Here is a 13004-nt window from a genome sequence, read left to right as displayed (position 1 = left end):
CAATTAAATGTGTTTCATGATTATTACAGCATTGTATACTTGTATATGATAATTGTATTTTAAAATTAAAAAAAGAGTTAGAAAAGTATCTTTTAAAAAATAAAGGCTACATTCTTGCGAATAAACACATTTTTTATTATTATTTATCCGAAACTATAATATTACTCAAATACTTCTTCCAGGTAAGTATTTAAAAAAAATTTTAATCGATTCTACTATTATCACCCTTCTGCATATTTACATTATTTTTAATAAAATTAACAAAGAATGGATTATTGCGAATTCAGGCAAAAATTACCATACGAATAATTATTTTGAATAATTCATAAGAGGGATCTCCCTGTAGAAAGTAAATAAAAGGTCATTCCCCTTGCACTTTCCTTTAACTAGGGGAATCCTGCACCCAACCGACGAACGTCCCAAACGTTGCAAAATGTTCCTATATACGCATTTTCTTATCACAAAATAAGCTACGGTTCGATTATTATACGAAGATATGAGAAATGAAAAACAGCTGCATTTGCATTTCTGTATTTGATAAAATGCAGTAACGTTTCCAAGTAATAAACGCGAAAGTGTTAGTATTTCAACGGTTGTCAAACTTGCCGCTTACGTGTCGTCACCCGAAAACGCGTGATTCTGTGACGTTGTCACGCAAATGATATCATTCGATATAAATAACATAATAAAAATTTCTTGCAATCTGTGCAATTGCAATGGTGTAGTTTCATAGTAAACTCATGAATATGCAACAGAACGTATTAGTGATATCAGTAGACTGCGCAAACATACGATTCACTGTGTAGGCAAAGTGTCCTTTTAAGGTTATGCCACAGTTGTTGAGAGGTTAAAATATTTTTAAGAGAAGAAATTCGTGTCAATGCGAGTGACAATTGGCACAAGCTCAAATTTTTACGATCATGGTCGACGAAGATATCATTGCGAACGCATCGCCGTACGATTATCACGCAGTGAATGCGGAGAATGCTCAGAACACCTCTAGAGAGAAACGAATACAAGACACAATGTTTTCGGACGTTAGATCAGTCAGTAAAAAAGACTGGATAACAGTATTGTGTTTGTGTTTTGTCAACCTCATCAATTATATGGATCGTTTCACGATCGCTGGTCTGTACCAACTTCTTTTTTTGTATAGGATAAAGTTCATTGCTTGGTTCGTCTCTAATTTGTATGCAACTTCTTGCAGGAGTGTTGACAAACATAAAGCATGACTTTGGTATTCGCAATGATTTGTCTGGATTTTTACAGACTGCATTTATCTTAAGTTACATGATATTTGCACCAATGTTTGGGTATTTAGGGGATCGTTACAACAGGAAAGTTATAATGAGCGCTGGTGTATTTTTGTGGTGTTTAACTACATTTGTTGGCTCTTATATGAAGGTAATGCTAGACCAAAATAGGAAGTCTGTTTTAGTTTATGATCAAGGATCGACATTTTTGTCATAGCTTCTTTGTAATATATTGGGTAAAATTATTTCAGTCATTTGGATGGTTTCTCTTCTTCAGGGCTCTTGTTGGAGTAGGTGAAGCCAGTTACTCCACAATTGCTCCAACAATAATAAGCGACTTATTTGTTAAAGATTTGCGCTCTAAAATGCTTGCATTGTTTTACTTTGCGATACCTGTTGGAAGGTAGGCTGAAATTCTGTTGATGTAATTTTTGAATTACAATTGACTTCAATGATTAAATGCATATTTCATATTCAGTGGATTAGGGTATATAATAGGTGGTGAAACAGCAAAAGCTACCGGTGCATGGCAATGGGGTTTACGTATCACACCAGCTTTAGGTATCATAGCAATTATTTTACTCCTTGTGATAGTAAGAGATCCAATCAGGGGGGAAAGAGAAGGTGGAGTTCATTTGACAAGTACCGCATGGTCAAGTGACATCAAAGCATTATTAAGAAAGTAAATATCAATAGTTGAAAAAGTAAACAAGTACAGAGTGTACATAATTATAGCATTTTGTAATTGATATTACTTCTGTTCTTTCTAGCCCAAGTTTTATGTTCTCTACTGCTGGATTTACATGTGTAGCTTTTGTTGCTGGAGCACTAGCTTGGTGGGCACCAACATTTTTACAGTTGGGATTTGCATTACATCCTAATGCACATGATGCTGATCCTGATGAGTATGTTGATAAATTCTTATCTACACAACTATTGTGCTCAAAAAGGTCTTCAACATTGTTTCAAATATTTCAGTGTTGCATACAAATTTGGACTAATAGGAATGGCAGCTGGTTTAATAGGAGTACCATTAGGTTCACTTCTAGCTCAAAAACTAAGAGTAAATTATCAACAGGCTGATCCTTTAATATGTGCTGTTGGACTTCTCATTAGTGTACCATTACTGTTCTTTGCAACTTTAACTGCCAATACAAATTCTGTCATATGTTATACATTAGTATTCTTTGGACAATTATCATTAAATTTAAATTGGTCTATTGTCGCCGACATCTTATTGGTATGTAACTCAAAGATGACTCTTTTCTTAATTATAAACTAAGTTGGAAACACCTTCCCAAATTTGGTTATATTGGACTGTTACAGTATGTAGTGATTCCAACAAGAAGATCTACAGCAGAAGCTTTCCAGATACTCATTGCCCATGCTTTAGGAGATGCAGGAAGCCCCTATCTTATTGGTCTGGTAAGTATCTTGAATACTTAATACTTAAAACATATGTCAAGTATACATTTTAGTTATATACTTTCTATTATGTACTATTTAATTTCAATGGTTTGATATTTTTATGTGAACCAGCATAATTTTATTATTAGTATCCATTTCATTTCAATTTTGTTCTTTTGTGTGATTAATTCAAGATAATTTGATCAATTGTTTTCAGTTGTCAGAAGGACTGAAAACAGTTCTTCTTCCAGACACGGACATAAAACCTACGACACACGATGATCAGCTTATCGAGTTCCGAAGTTTACAATATGCATTGTTTCTGACTATGTTCGTAGAGGTCATTGGAAGTCTATTTTTCTTCCTCACGGCATTGTATATACAGAAGGATAAAGCACTAGTAGATCTTACAATCGCGGGTAAGTGAATGAGTATGCAAAATATTTGAAGGGAAAATAAAAACTTGTCTTGGCATCTTATCTGCATGTCGTATGAAAAATGCTACTAATACAGCTTAGAGTTTGATACCCAAGTATTTATACACAAATTGGAACACGTTTCGTCGTTTTTGTACAAGTTCGTCATTGTCTTGTATTGAAAGCACTATTTGCAAGGATAATGTGGATAGTTTAAAAGTCAAAATAATGCACTAATGCTTTTATTATATACACATCATTTGCCAGATGCACAAACAATTGACTCCTGATAATAGTGTAATATTGTTCAGGATCCAAGTTTCATTTATAATTTATTGTTATGAAAAGCTGTTGCTAAATTTGATAATTCAGACGATTTTATTAAAATGGAATTATTTCTATACAGTGCATCAATTATTCGCAAGTATCAAGTTAAATGGACAGATTTGAAGGCCAAAAGTAAGAAAATGATATGCAAAAACTTTTTTAATATTTTAAAGTTCTAGTAAATATGAACCATTTTTCATGCAGTTATAGACAAATCAAAATTATCATCTAAATAAGTTAATGGTTAAAAGAATATTCATAAAGAAATTAAAGTTTAAAATGTTTATAAATTAAAGTTCGGATTTTATCTGAATAACAGAAAACGAATTTATCGTAAATTTGTTCAATTTTGCTGATAACGCATTTTGTCCTGCTATTAATAATTTAAAATGTTTAAAAAATGAAATATAAATAAGACACACAAATGGTAAGCTCTGCACTAAAAAAGTTAGACTTCACAGTTTTTTAACCCAAGTTAACATTTTACATGGTTAATGTGGAATGTATACAAAATTAATTTTGTATAATATGCAAACATCTTTCTTGCAGAAAAGTATCTAGATTCTAAGAATAATGGGCAAGCTGAATCAACGCATTTATAAAATGCATCACTGGGCCTTCCCTGATAGTATGCTGTAAACCCGGTATATAATTTATTTTCATGATTTAATATTTTTCATTTGACGCGATAATCAGTTTAATATAAAGATATGTCATAAAGATATGTTGAGAAAAAATATAATGAAATTAATATTAGCTGATTTTCTTTTCTATTAATTAAGTACATTATAGATACTTCAAAATTCATCTCAAATTACGAATTTTTAGAATGTTTAGAATGACTATTGTTTCATATTTTCAATTTTTATAAAACTTAAAACTATCATATAATTAAATTGATTATCGAATACCTGTTCTTTCCATTTACATTAATTTCTACAAATTATAATTCTTTTACATTTTCCATTTATTTTGCTCTATTTTATTTGGGCAAAACCTTTATCCTTCCTATCCAATTTCATCTTAATTTTGAATTGGCTTTTTTGTTTGGTCTCAATAGTGCTCAAAAGGTTTCAATGATGATATTAATATTTTGCATTGCAATATGTGTATATTTCTGGTTGTTGGAGTATGTGTGAGTCTAATATTATAATTTTTCTGATATGTTTATATACTTTATATAAAAGAAAATGATGAAGCTTGCCTACTAAGAAGATTTTACACATCATAAAATCAGTGTGTTTTGTTAGTTCTGCATGACAAATGGTTGCATGTGAGGTTCTGAAGCTATTATTTGTTAATAATAATAATAATATATATTAACACTTCTAACTTATTGGTGTTCTAACATTCTATTCTGCAATATTTAAAAATAATGTACAATACAACTAACTCAAATTTATTCTTTATGTGTATCATAGCAATAAATGACAGAAAACATGACTTTATTTTTTTTGCGATAACATTTTTCCGAAAAAATAAACGCTATTATTTTTTTAATTCAATTGAATCAACAAAATTAAAAAATAATTGATATTATGATTGTTTTAGAAAATGAATTCAATGTAAACATGTTCTGTTTTAGGTGGAAGTATTTCAGACTCAATGTACATATGTAACAACGAAGTTGAAAATGAATTACAAGATGACATGCACAAACCATAATGAGAATATTAGAAATGTTTAATTATGAGCGAAGTGTGTATAATAGTGTTGTGCAGCTATTGTGGCAACAAATATTATCTGATCGAGAAAAGAATATATTCGGTTCAGAACAAGTAAATATTATATTAATAATATCAATGAAGAAATCAAGTGTTCTGTATGCAGAACCTCTTATACTGGAAAAACTCAGAAAAACTTTGTTAATTAGTAACATCCTCAACGAGGTATTCTGTTAATAATGTACAGAAGTATTAAGCTTGGTGATGTATCTATTTAACTACATTAAAACTAGAGTTCATAGGTGTGAGTATTACGGCACTTTTCATATTATATTTTTATAATAGGTTTCTTTCATAGTACTTATGGTAGTACATAAAATAAATATTTATCAAATACATTTTGTAGTGGTATTAACATTTTGTTATTGGATATTTATAAGATTCATGACTATATCTTTATTGATAGCTTTGTAATGTACGTGCCTTGTGTATTAAATGATACCATGTAACATTTTTATTCGTTGATACATCACAAAAAAATGCACATATATGTTTAAAAAAGTTGATAATAAAATTAGTTTTCTATTTAAAAGAATTTTATATGTAAGACAAAACAAAGCCTTTAAATCATTACAAAATGATGCTTAATATAAAATGTAAAGTATTATTGATTTTTTTTTTACGAATGCAAAATGTCGAATATGCTCGAATATTCTCGAATATTCTCTATATCTATTTATTTAAACATTCAAACAATGTAATTGATATATTTAATTACGATTTCAAGTATATCGCTTTATCGTCATAAAAACGATAAATTTTTTCAATAAAAGAATAAATTATTTTTAAAACACTTATCTTACATTTCTCCAAGCCGGTTATATCTCGAAGGCGAAACACGGCGTCCCTCGATGAACATTGTTGACTCTGTTAATATTTGGCGAAGATAAGCGGTTCGTCGAGAGCACCTTTAGACAATGCAAAATATTCGTAAATAATACCTCAAGTATCATTATCAAAGTAATATCTGCATACCTACGAGCTTTACAATCGAAACCCATAAAGTTCTTCAAAATCTCCAAAGGAACGAGCACACTACCAGCAACGGTTCCGACAAACAATTGGCGGGAAACGACAACCTATTGCGCAGCGTTCGAAAACCTGTTGCATAGTTTGACAACCCGGTTAACAATTTGGCAAATAGTACTCATTAGGGCGCCACCGTCGACAATCAGAAAATTCGAAAACGAAATAATCGTGCTATCATCAGTATTTTCGCGGTGCGTGCATCGTCCGGAACTAGCGAACATTTGGTTGTTTATCGAAGAACGGGAAGTGTTTGGAAATTCGTGAACGTGAAGACCGGCAGTAAAATTTCTAAATAAAGCTTAAAGGCCACGAAGGTATTCGGGAAATGCAACGTAGTCTGAGTATTACTTGTGGATAACTCGTATTAGGGACGCGAGAGAAGCTGATTGGCAGATTGCGTTTTATAACTGACGGGAATAGTACGTCAATCAAGATCGGCAATTTTCAAATTTTGCCGGCGGCCGGTTATTTCAGTGGAAATTGCTTACCGACACTGAAAGGGTCGCCGCGATTTTATCGTTTCGTCGGAAGCAACCGTGAAATTATTCGTGTAATGTTTGTGCAAACATCGTGGCGATAAAGCTGATTCGTAATAAAGTTGAAGGATCCTGGAAATCTGGTTATCAGGGAAGATTAAAGTGATACTATTTTCGTCTTACTTCTTAGGTAAGGCAATTTTAATTCGTTACCTTTTTACCATGTGATTAATTCGACTGTTTAATCTGAGTTACGCTGGCGAGCATGACTCTCTATGAAATTGAAACTCTGTGTTAAAAATGGCGGTATTTTTAAGAAATCTGATAAATAATTTTAATAATTCTTTCAATAATTTAACTTAATAGAAAACTTCGAAAAATGTAACGAGAGGTGAATATCGAAAAACTATACAGAACAAATATAGACAAAGAATTTTCTATTCGATTAAAATCATTCGCAACAGAAATAAAAGTACAGAGATCGGAATTAGATTCCGCGATTCGCACTCGAAAACTCGTTCAACTTGATGGAACCTCGTTCAAGCTTCATTTAAATTTTACATTCATCCGCGTGTTCAGGGGAAACGTCTTTTAAAATTCCAACTCATTACCCTCAGAACAGAAGGCGAGAAACTTGTTCCTCATAAATCGAAAGTCTTCGAGCAAAAACTGTTCTGCGAATTGTCGTGACGCAACCGATAGGCGATTGTTAATTCAATCTCAGAAATGGTCTCGTTTAGCTGCGATGAATTCATGTAGAAAATGATGCGTCGTTTCTTGCCAGCCGTACAAATTTAGAGGGGGGACGTATTATTGTTCGCAGTGTTCCATCTTAAATCGACGCGATAATCTTCTCCTTGATTCGCAAATTGTTTGACCAGGAGAAAGGACAATTTATTTTTCTTTTCGTTGAATTGTGTTTAATGAGGGTATTCAAATTTTCGCATATTTTTTTTTGCATGTGGTGGAAGTAAGTTACGTAGGTAAGTATATAGGTTCTTTATTTAGTTTGTAAGTTTAAAGTATCAGAAAATAGGTACTTATATTAGTAAATTAAGATTTCCGAAATTTTCAATTGTTCACTAATGAATTTTCAAATTTTTATATTTTTAAATTTCCCAGTTACAACATTTCTAAACATGAAAATTACTAAATTAAAAAATGTTCAAATTACCAACTTTTCAAATCCCTAAATCCCTAAATTTTTTAAATTCCTAATTTCTCTATATCTCATACTCTCCTACATCCCTAAATTCCCTAGCTGTCTAACGTCCCTATGTCCCAAAATTTCCTAGATCAAAAGAAATCCCCTGGATCAAAAATTCCCTTTATCCCTAAATCCCCTAGATCCTTAAATTCTCTGGACCCAAAAATTCCCTAGATCCTTAAATTCCCCAAATCCCCAAAATTTCTAAATCTTAAAATCCCCAAATTTCCCCAGGCACCAAATGTACAAACATCAAATTTGATAAAAATTTCAAATTCCAAAAAAATGACCAAATTTCAAAAATGTCAAAATTAAAAAAATCTCCAAATTAACAAATTTTGTGCGTCATCGAAATCGATCGAAGGCGATCAGATTTCGAACGTCCATAAATTTCTTGGCCGCCATATCGCGTCTCGGCTTGCACATCACGCTCGCCCCGCTAGTTGCCCTTAATTTAAAAATAACACTGGAAGTCGTCGTCGACGAAGGACCATTGTATCTGTTTTTTTTTATCACCGGCCTTAAAGTGGCTGCCTACTATCTCGTTTAAACCTTATTCTCCGGTGCTCGGCACTGACGTAGACGGTAAACGATTTCTAGGTCGACGAAGCTCGAGGGCCTTTTCGCGCGTAATATCAACTCTCCTCTTCGCTCGTTCTCTCATTCGCCATCGTTTATTTCGCTATACGACGCGAATCGTCGACAAATCTCTCTTTCTTCCTCTTCGTTTCCCTCTTTTTATTAGACGGGCGAAACGTGGAAAATTCTTGAAATACAAGGAGTTCGAGATTCGGGAATTTGAGTGTTTAAACATTCATGGAACTCGGAGAAGAAAAGATAAAATCAACGAATACGTGTTTCTTGCAATTGGATTATATATTACAGGGGTTGTAAAGTTTATGTTCCTCTTTTGTAGGACCCGTCTTTGAACATTTTGTTGTGGACCTCGTCCTATAATTAAATTGTACAAATATTGCTATTTGTGACGTATTGTTTAGTTATCTAGTTGACCGCGTCTTGTAATTTGTATCATTGGAAATTGCTAAATTCAGAACATTTCAGTCCTTTATTTATTTTATAAATAAAATACAGACTATAGATTAGAGACTAGACTATAGATTAGAGTTTCGAGAACTGAAAAATTCGGCTCGAACCCATCACTATTTTATACCGTGCGTCGCGTCGCATTATAACGACGCCTATACTACTGAACGTTCCACTTCCGTTGCGGCGAAACGTTCATGAGATCGATGGTTTCCGGAGAACAGAAGCTACGAGCTTGATTAATGGATCATTGCTCGAATCGCGGACTTCAACGAGCTATTCGATACTTGACTGACGCTTTACATTAAATTTAGTGGAACGTATGGTGTCCGATGCCATTTTCACCCTCTTTATATGAACTCGTTTCGATCGTGTTCGATTTTATTTTACGACAGAAAGTATATTGTTGTCTTGTTGTAACTACGAATTTAACGAGGCAATCGGGGTAATAAGATGTATTTGATAAGGTAGGTTCAACTTTGGGTACTCTCAGGTGCAATATGGGGTTAGTTTATGGAGATATTAAACTTTAAGATTTCTAGATTATCAAGTTTCTGTATCTTGAGATTCCTGGGTTTATGACATATGACATCAAATTGTTGGATACTTAAATTCCTAGATACCTAAATTCCTATCTTCCTGAATTTCTAAGCACTCCAAACCCTGTATACCCCAAATTCCTAGTCCCCCAATTTTTAAGCCCTCAAATTCCTAGTCCCTCAATTTCTAAACGCCTAAATTCCTAGACCCCCAAATTTTTACTTTCCCAATTTCTAAGCGCCCAAATTTCTAAATCCCCAAATTCTCAAATCCCTAAATCTCTAAATCCCCAAATCCCTAAATCCCCAAATCCCTAAATCCCCAAATTCCTAAATCCCCAATTTCCTAAATCTCCAAATTCCTAAGCCTCCAAATTCCACGTCCTCAAATTCCTAAATCCCCAAATTCCTAATCCCCCAAATTCCACGTCCTCAAATCCCCAAATCCCCAAATTTCTAATCCCCCAAATTCCACGTCCACAAATCCCTAAATCCCCAAATTCCTAATCCCCCAAATTCCGCGTCCCCAAATCCCTAAATCCCCAAAATTCCTAATTCCCCAAATTCCATATCCCCAAATCCCTAAATCCCCAAATTCCACGTCCCCCAAATTCCACGTCCCCAAATCCCTAAATCCCCAAATTTCTAATCCCCCAAATTCCACGTCCACAAATCCCTAAATCCCCAAATTCCTAATCCCCCAAATTCCGCGTCCCCAAATCCCTAAATCCCCAAAATTCCTAATTCCCCAAATTCCATATCCCCAAATCCCTAAATCCCCAAATTCCACGTCCCCCAAATTCCACGTCCCCAAATCCCTAAATCCCCAAATTCCTAATCCCTCAAATTCCACGTCCTCAAATCCCCACACTCAAATTCTAACCCCCAAATCTCAAACTCCTCAAATTCCCTCGCTTCCCTATTCATCCCCCAATTTTTAAATTTCCAAAAGTTCCTATAAATCACCGAGTTCCTATAAATCCTCCGTTCATTTGGTATTTCGTACGAAAGCCAGGTTTCAAAACTCTACAAAGATGTTTCACCCCTTAAATTCTACTCTACAGTTTCGGGAAGCTTACAGTTCATCCCGCTGTTATCGGGGTTACAATAAAAGCGAAACTCACTGGTCATAAGTCCAATACCGATCTCTCTTACGTTTACGGTTTTCTGATGTTCGTAGCTGAGAAATGGCAGGGCTCAAACAATAGGGATATAACCATCGATAGGAATCTCGAGTTCCTAGTTAAGGAAGATGATCCGTTCTCTCCGAGCGAAATACTCCTCGAATATTTCTGCGAAATCGTCGGTGAAGTTTATAGTAGATAGTAGATTCGAAATTCACCTCTGGACGATGTTAAGCTTTATCTTTGGTGAAATTAATCTTGAGGTTTCGTAAGCATTATGTTGTGTTAGGAGTATTTTGTGATGGAAGTAGATGTTTGAATATGGGTATTGAATAAAATAGAGAAGAGAAATTTGTTTTTGGGAGAAGTTAAAGAGAAGTCGGATGTTTCGAACTGAAATAGAATTAGACGGTGCGTGCTGTTTCGTTTATTTACAGAAGTAGTATCTGGTGAAACTTGTTTAACCTTTTTTATTGCAGAGGCTCGCTAAATTCGGTGCGTTTTGTTATTTGAATAAACATTCGATTTAGGTGAAATGACTGGTTAATGGACTACCATTATAAACTTGATCAATAAATATCTCAAATCTATAGGTCTATAATTAATCTTTTAGCTATGAAGGATGATATCATATCAATTAAAACCACTTTTATGTATCGTAAAAATCGTATCCGAAGAAATAGATATTTGCGAAATAAAAATGGAGATAGAAACAGAGAAAGAAAAAATGCGAGGGATCTAAAATTAAATTTCCTAGAATTAAAGATCATAGATGAATAGATAAATGAATTAAAGAGACCTAGAATTAAACCCCTCACTACTTCTTGTTCAACCTGAGTTCAAATTTGAACTAAACCCTTCACTACTTCTTGTTCATCCTCAGTTCAAATTTAAATTAAACCCCTCACTACTTCTTGTTTATCCTCAGTTCAATTTTGAACTAAACCCTTCACTACTTCTTGTTCATCCTCAGTTCAAATTTGAATTAAACCCCTCACTACTTCTTGTTCATCCTCCGTTCAAATCACAGTTCCTCCATTTCCAAATCATCACAAACTAATCACACATCAAAACTTCATCACCTAAACCTTCAGCATTATTTTCCAAAACAAATCCTCCATTTTAAAAACATGTACTTAATTAGAAAGATCCGCAGGACGTAGAAAATTATTTCACGGTTCATGTCTCGGTAATGCAGTTTCCCCGAAGAATAACGATCCCCTGTCGTGTGCTTGCAAAGAAGCCAGCATCGGGTCCTTTCTTTTAAAACACGGCCCTATTAAGCTCATTTTTAGAATAACAATGCAAATAAAGGAAAAATGCCGAGGAGGAGAAAAGTTGAAAGAAGCACAGCGTATTAGCGAATTTAATTACGCTGCAGCCTCGGGTCATGTTTCCCTGAAGTCGACTGGTCGAAGAGAAATTAATTAGTCATTGTAATTCAATAATTAAGGGAGATACCCTTTAGTGGCTACTTTCTCGAACAAATGAAATTGTACGTTTAGTAAACACTGCTTTCTTCAGCCTTTGTTCATTACTTTTATTGGGTTGAGCTTGAAATTCAAATTGTATAACAATATGTGGAGCAATATTTTTCGAAAATATATTTGTTGGAAGATTCGAATGTTACTGAGTATTGTGGGGAATTTTAATTATTATATATTTGGAGTGCAGGTGAATATTTGTCTTCTGGGTGACAGTTTTGAGGGTTAAAGACAAGATGTCTGCTGTAGGACTCTATTGCTGCAGGACTATATTGAGATTTCAAGGTTTCTAGGTATCTAGATCACTTAGTTTCTGTATTCTCAAGCTCTTAGGTCGACAATTTAATGGGAACTTAAATCTCTAGATCCTAGAATTTATATTTCTCTAAAATTTCAGGGCCCCCAAGTTCCTAGATACTCCTGTTTTTAGATGCCCAAATTACTAGGAACTCAATTCTTTAAATTACGGTGGCTTCAAATGTCAAACTTACTAAATCCCTGGATCCCCAAATTCCTGCCTTCCCGAATTTCTACGCATTCTGATCCCTACATCCCTAAATTCCTATCTTCCTAAATTTCTACGCATCCTAATCCCTAGATCCCCAAATTCCTATCTTCCCAAATTTCTAAGCACCCAAATCCCTAGATCCCCAAATTCCTATCTTCCCAAAATTCTAAGCACCCAAATCCCTAGATTCCCAAATTCCTATCTTCCCAAATTTCTAAGCACCCAAATCCCTAGATCCCCAAATTCCTATCTTCCCAAATTTCTAAGCACCCAAATCCCTAGATTCCCAAATTCCTATCTTCCCAAATTTCTAAGCACCCAAATCCCTAGATCCCCAAATTCCTATCTTCCCAAATTTCTAAGCACCCAAATCCCTAGATCCCCAAATTCCTAGTCCCCAACTTCTAAGCACCCAAATCTCTAGATCCCTAAATCCCTAGATCTCCAAATTCCTAGTCCTCAACTT

The 13004-nt window shown here is 34.1% G+C and overlaps 1 protein-coding gene and 1 long non-coding RNA gene across 4 annotated transcripts in view; one reads left to right on the top strand and one right to left on the bottom strand.

The window, feature by feature from the left end:
- The window catches only part of LOC143264244 (uncharacterized), a 119192-nt gene extending 112937 nt beyond the window's left edge, over positions 1-6255 (bottom strand). The window contains exons 1-2 of one of the 2 annotated variants that reach the window (XR_013037818.1): positions 6107-6255; positions 5931-6035 (exon numbers count right to left, since the gene is read on the bottom strand). This is a non-coding gene — a long non-coding RNA (uncharacterized LOC143264244). Of the gene's footprint in view, positions 1-5930; positions 6036-6102 lie in introns of both variants that reach the window. The other variant, XR_013037817.1, reaches the window with a different exon arrangement.
- Positions 489-5578, top strand: spin (lysolipid transporter protein spinster). 2 transcript variants are annotated; one of them, XM_012286828.2, is made up of 10 exons: positions 489-1128; positions 1208-1404; positions 1505-1656; positions 1732-1935; positions 2024-2158; positions 2232-2493; positions 2580-2678; positions 2878-3079; positions 3953-4047; positions 4989-5578. In XM_012286828.2, exons 1-9 carry the CDS (start codon positions 921-923, stop codon positions 4003-4005), a joined length of 1512 nt encoding a protein of 503 aa, XP_012142218.1. In that variant the 5' UTR covers positions 489-920; the 3' UTR covers positions 4006-4047; positions 4989-5578. The 2 variants fall into 2 exon arrangements, with proteins under 2 accessions (XP_012142218.1, XP_003704043.1); XM_003703995.3 differs by lacking the exon at positions 3953-4047 and having other exon boundaries at positions 495-1128.
- Positions 6256-13004: the final 6749 nt, after the last annotated feature.

Source organism: Megachile rotundata, chromosome 4, assembly GCF_050947335.1.
Source record: "Megachile rotundata isolate GNS110a chromosome 4, iyMegRotu1, whole genome shotgun sequence".
Taxonomy (NCBI): Eukaryota; Metazoa; Arthropoda; class Insecta; order Hymenoptera; family Megachilidae; genus Megachile; species Megachile rotundata.
This window is presented reverse-complemented; position numbering and strand designations above follow the sequence as displayed.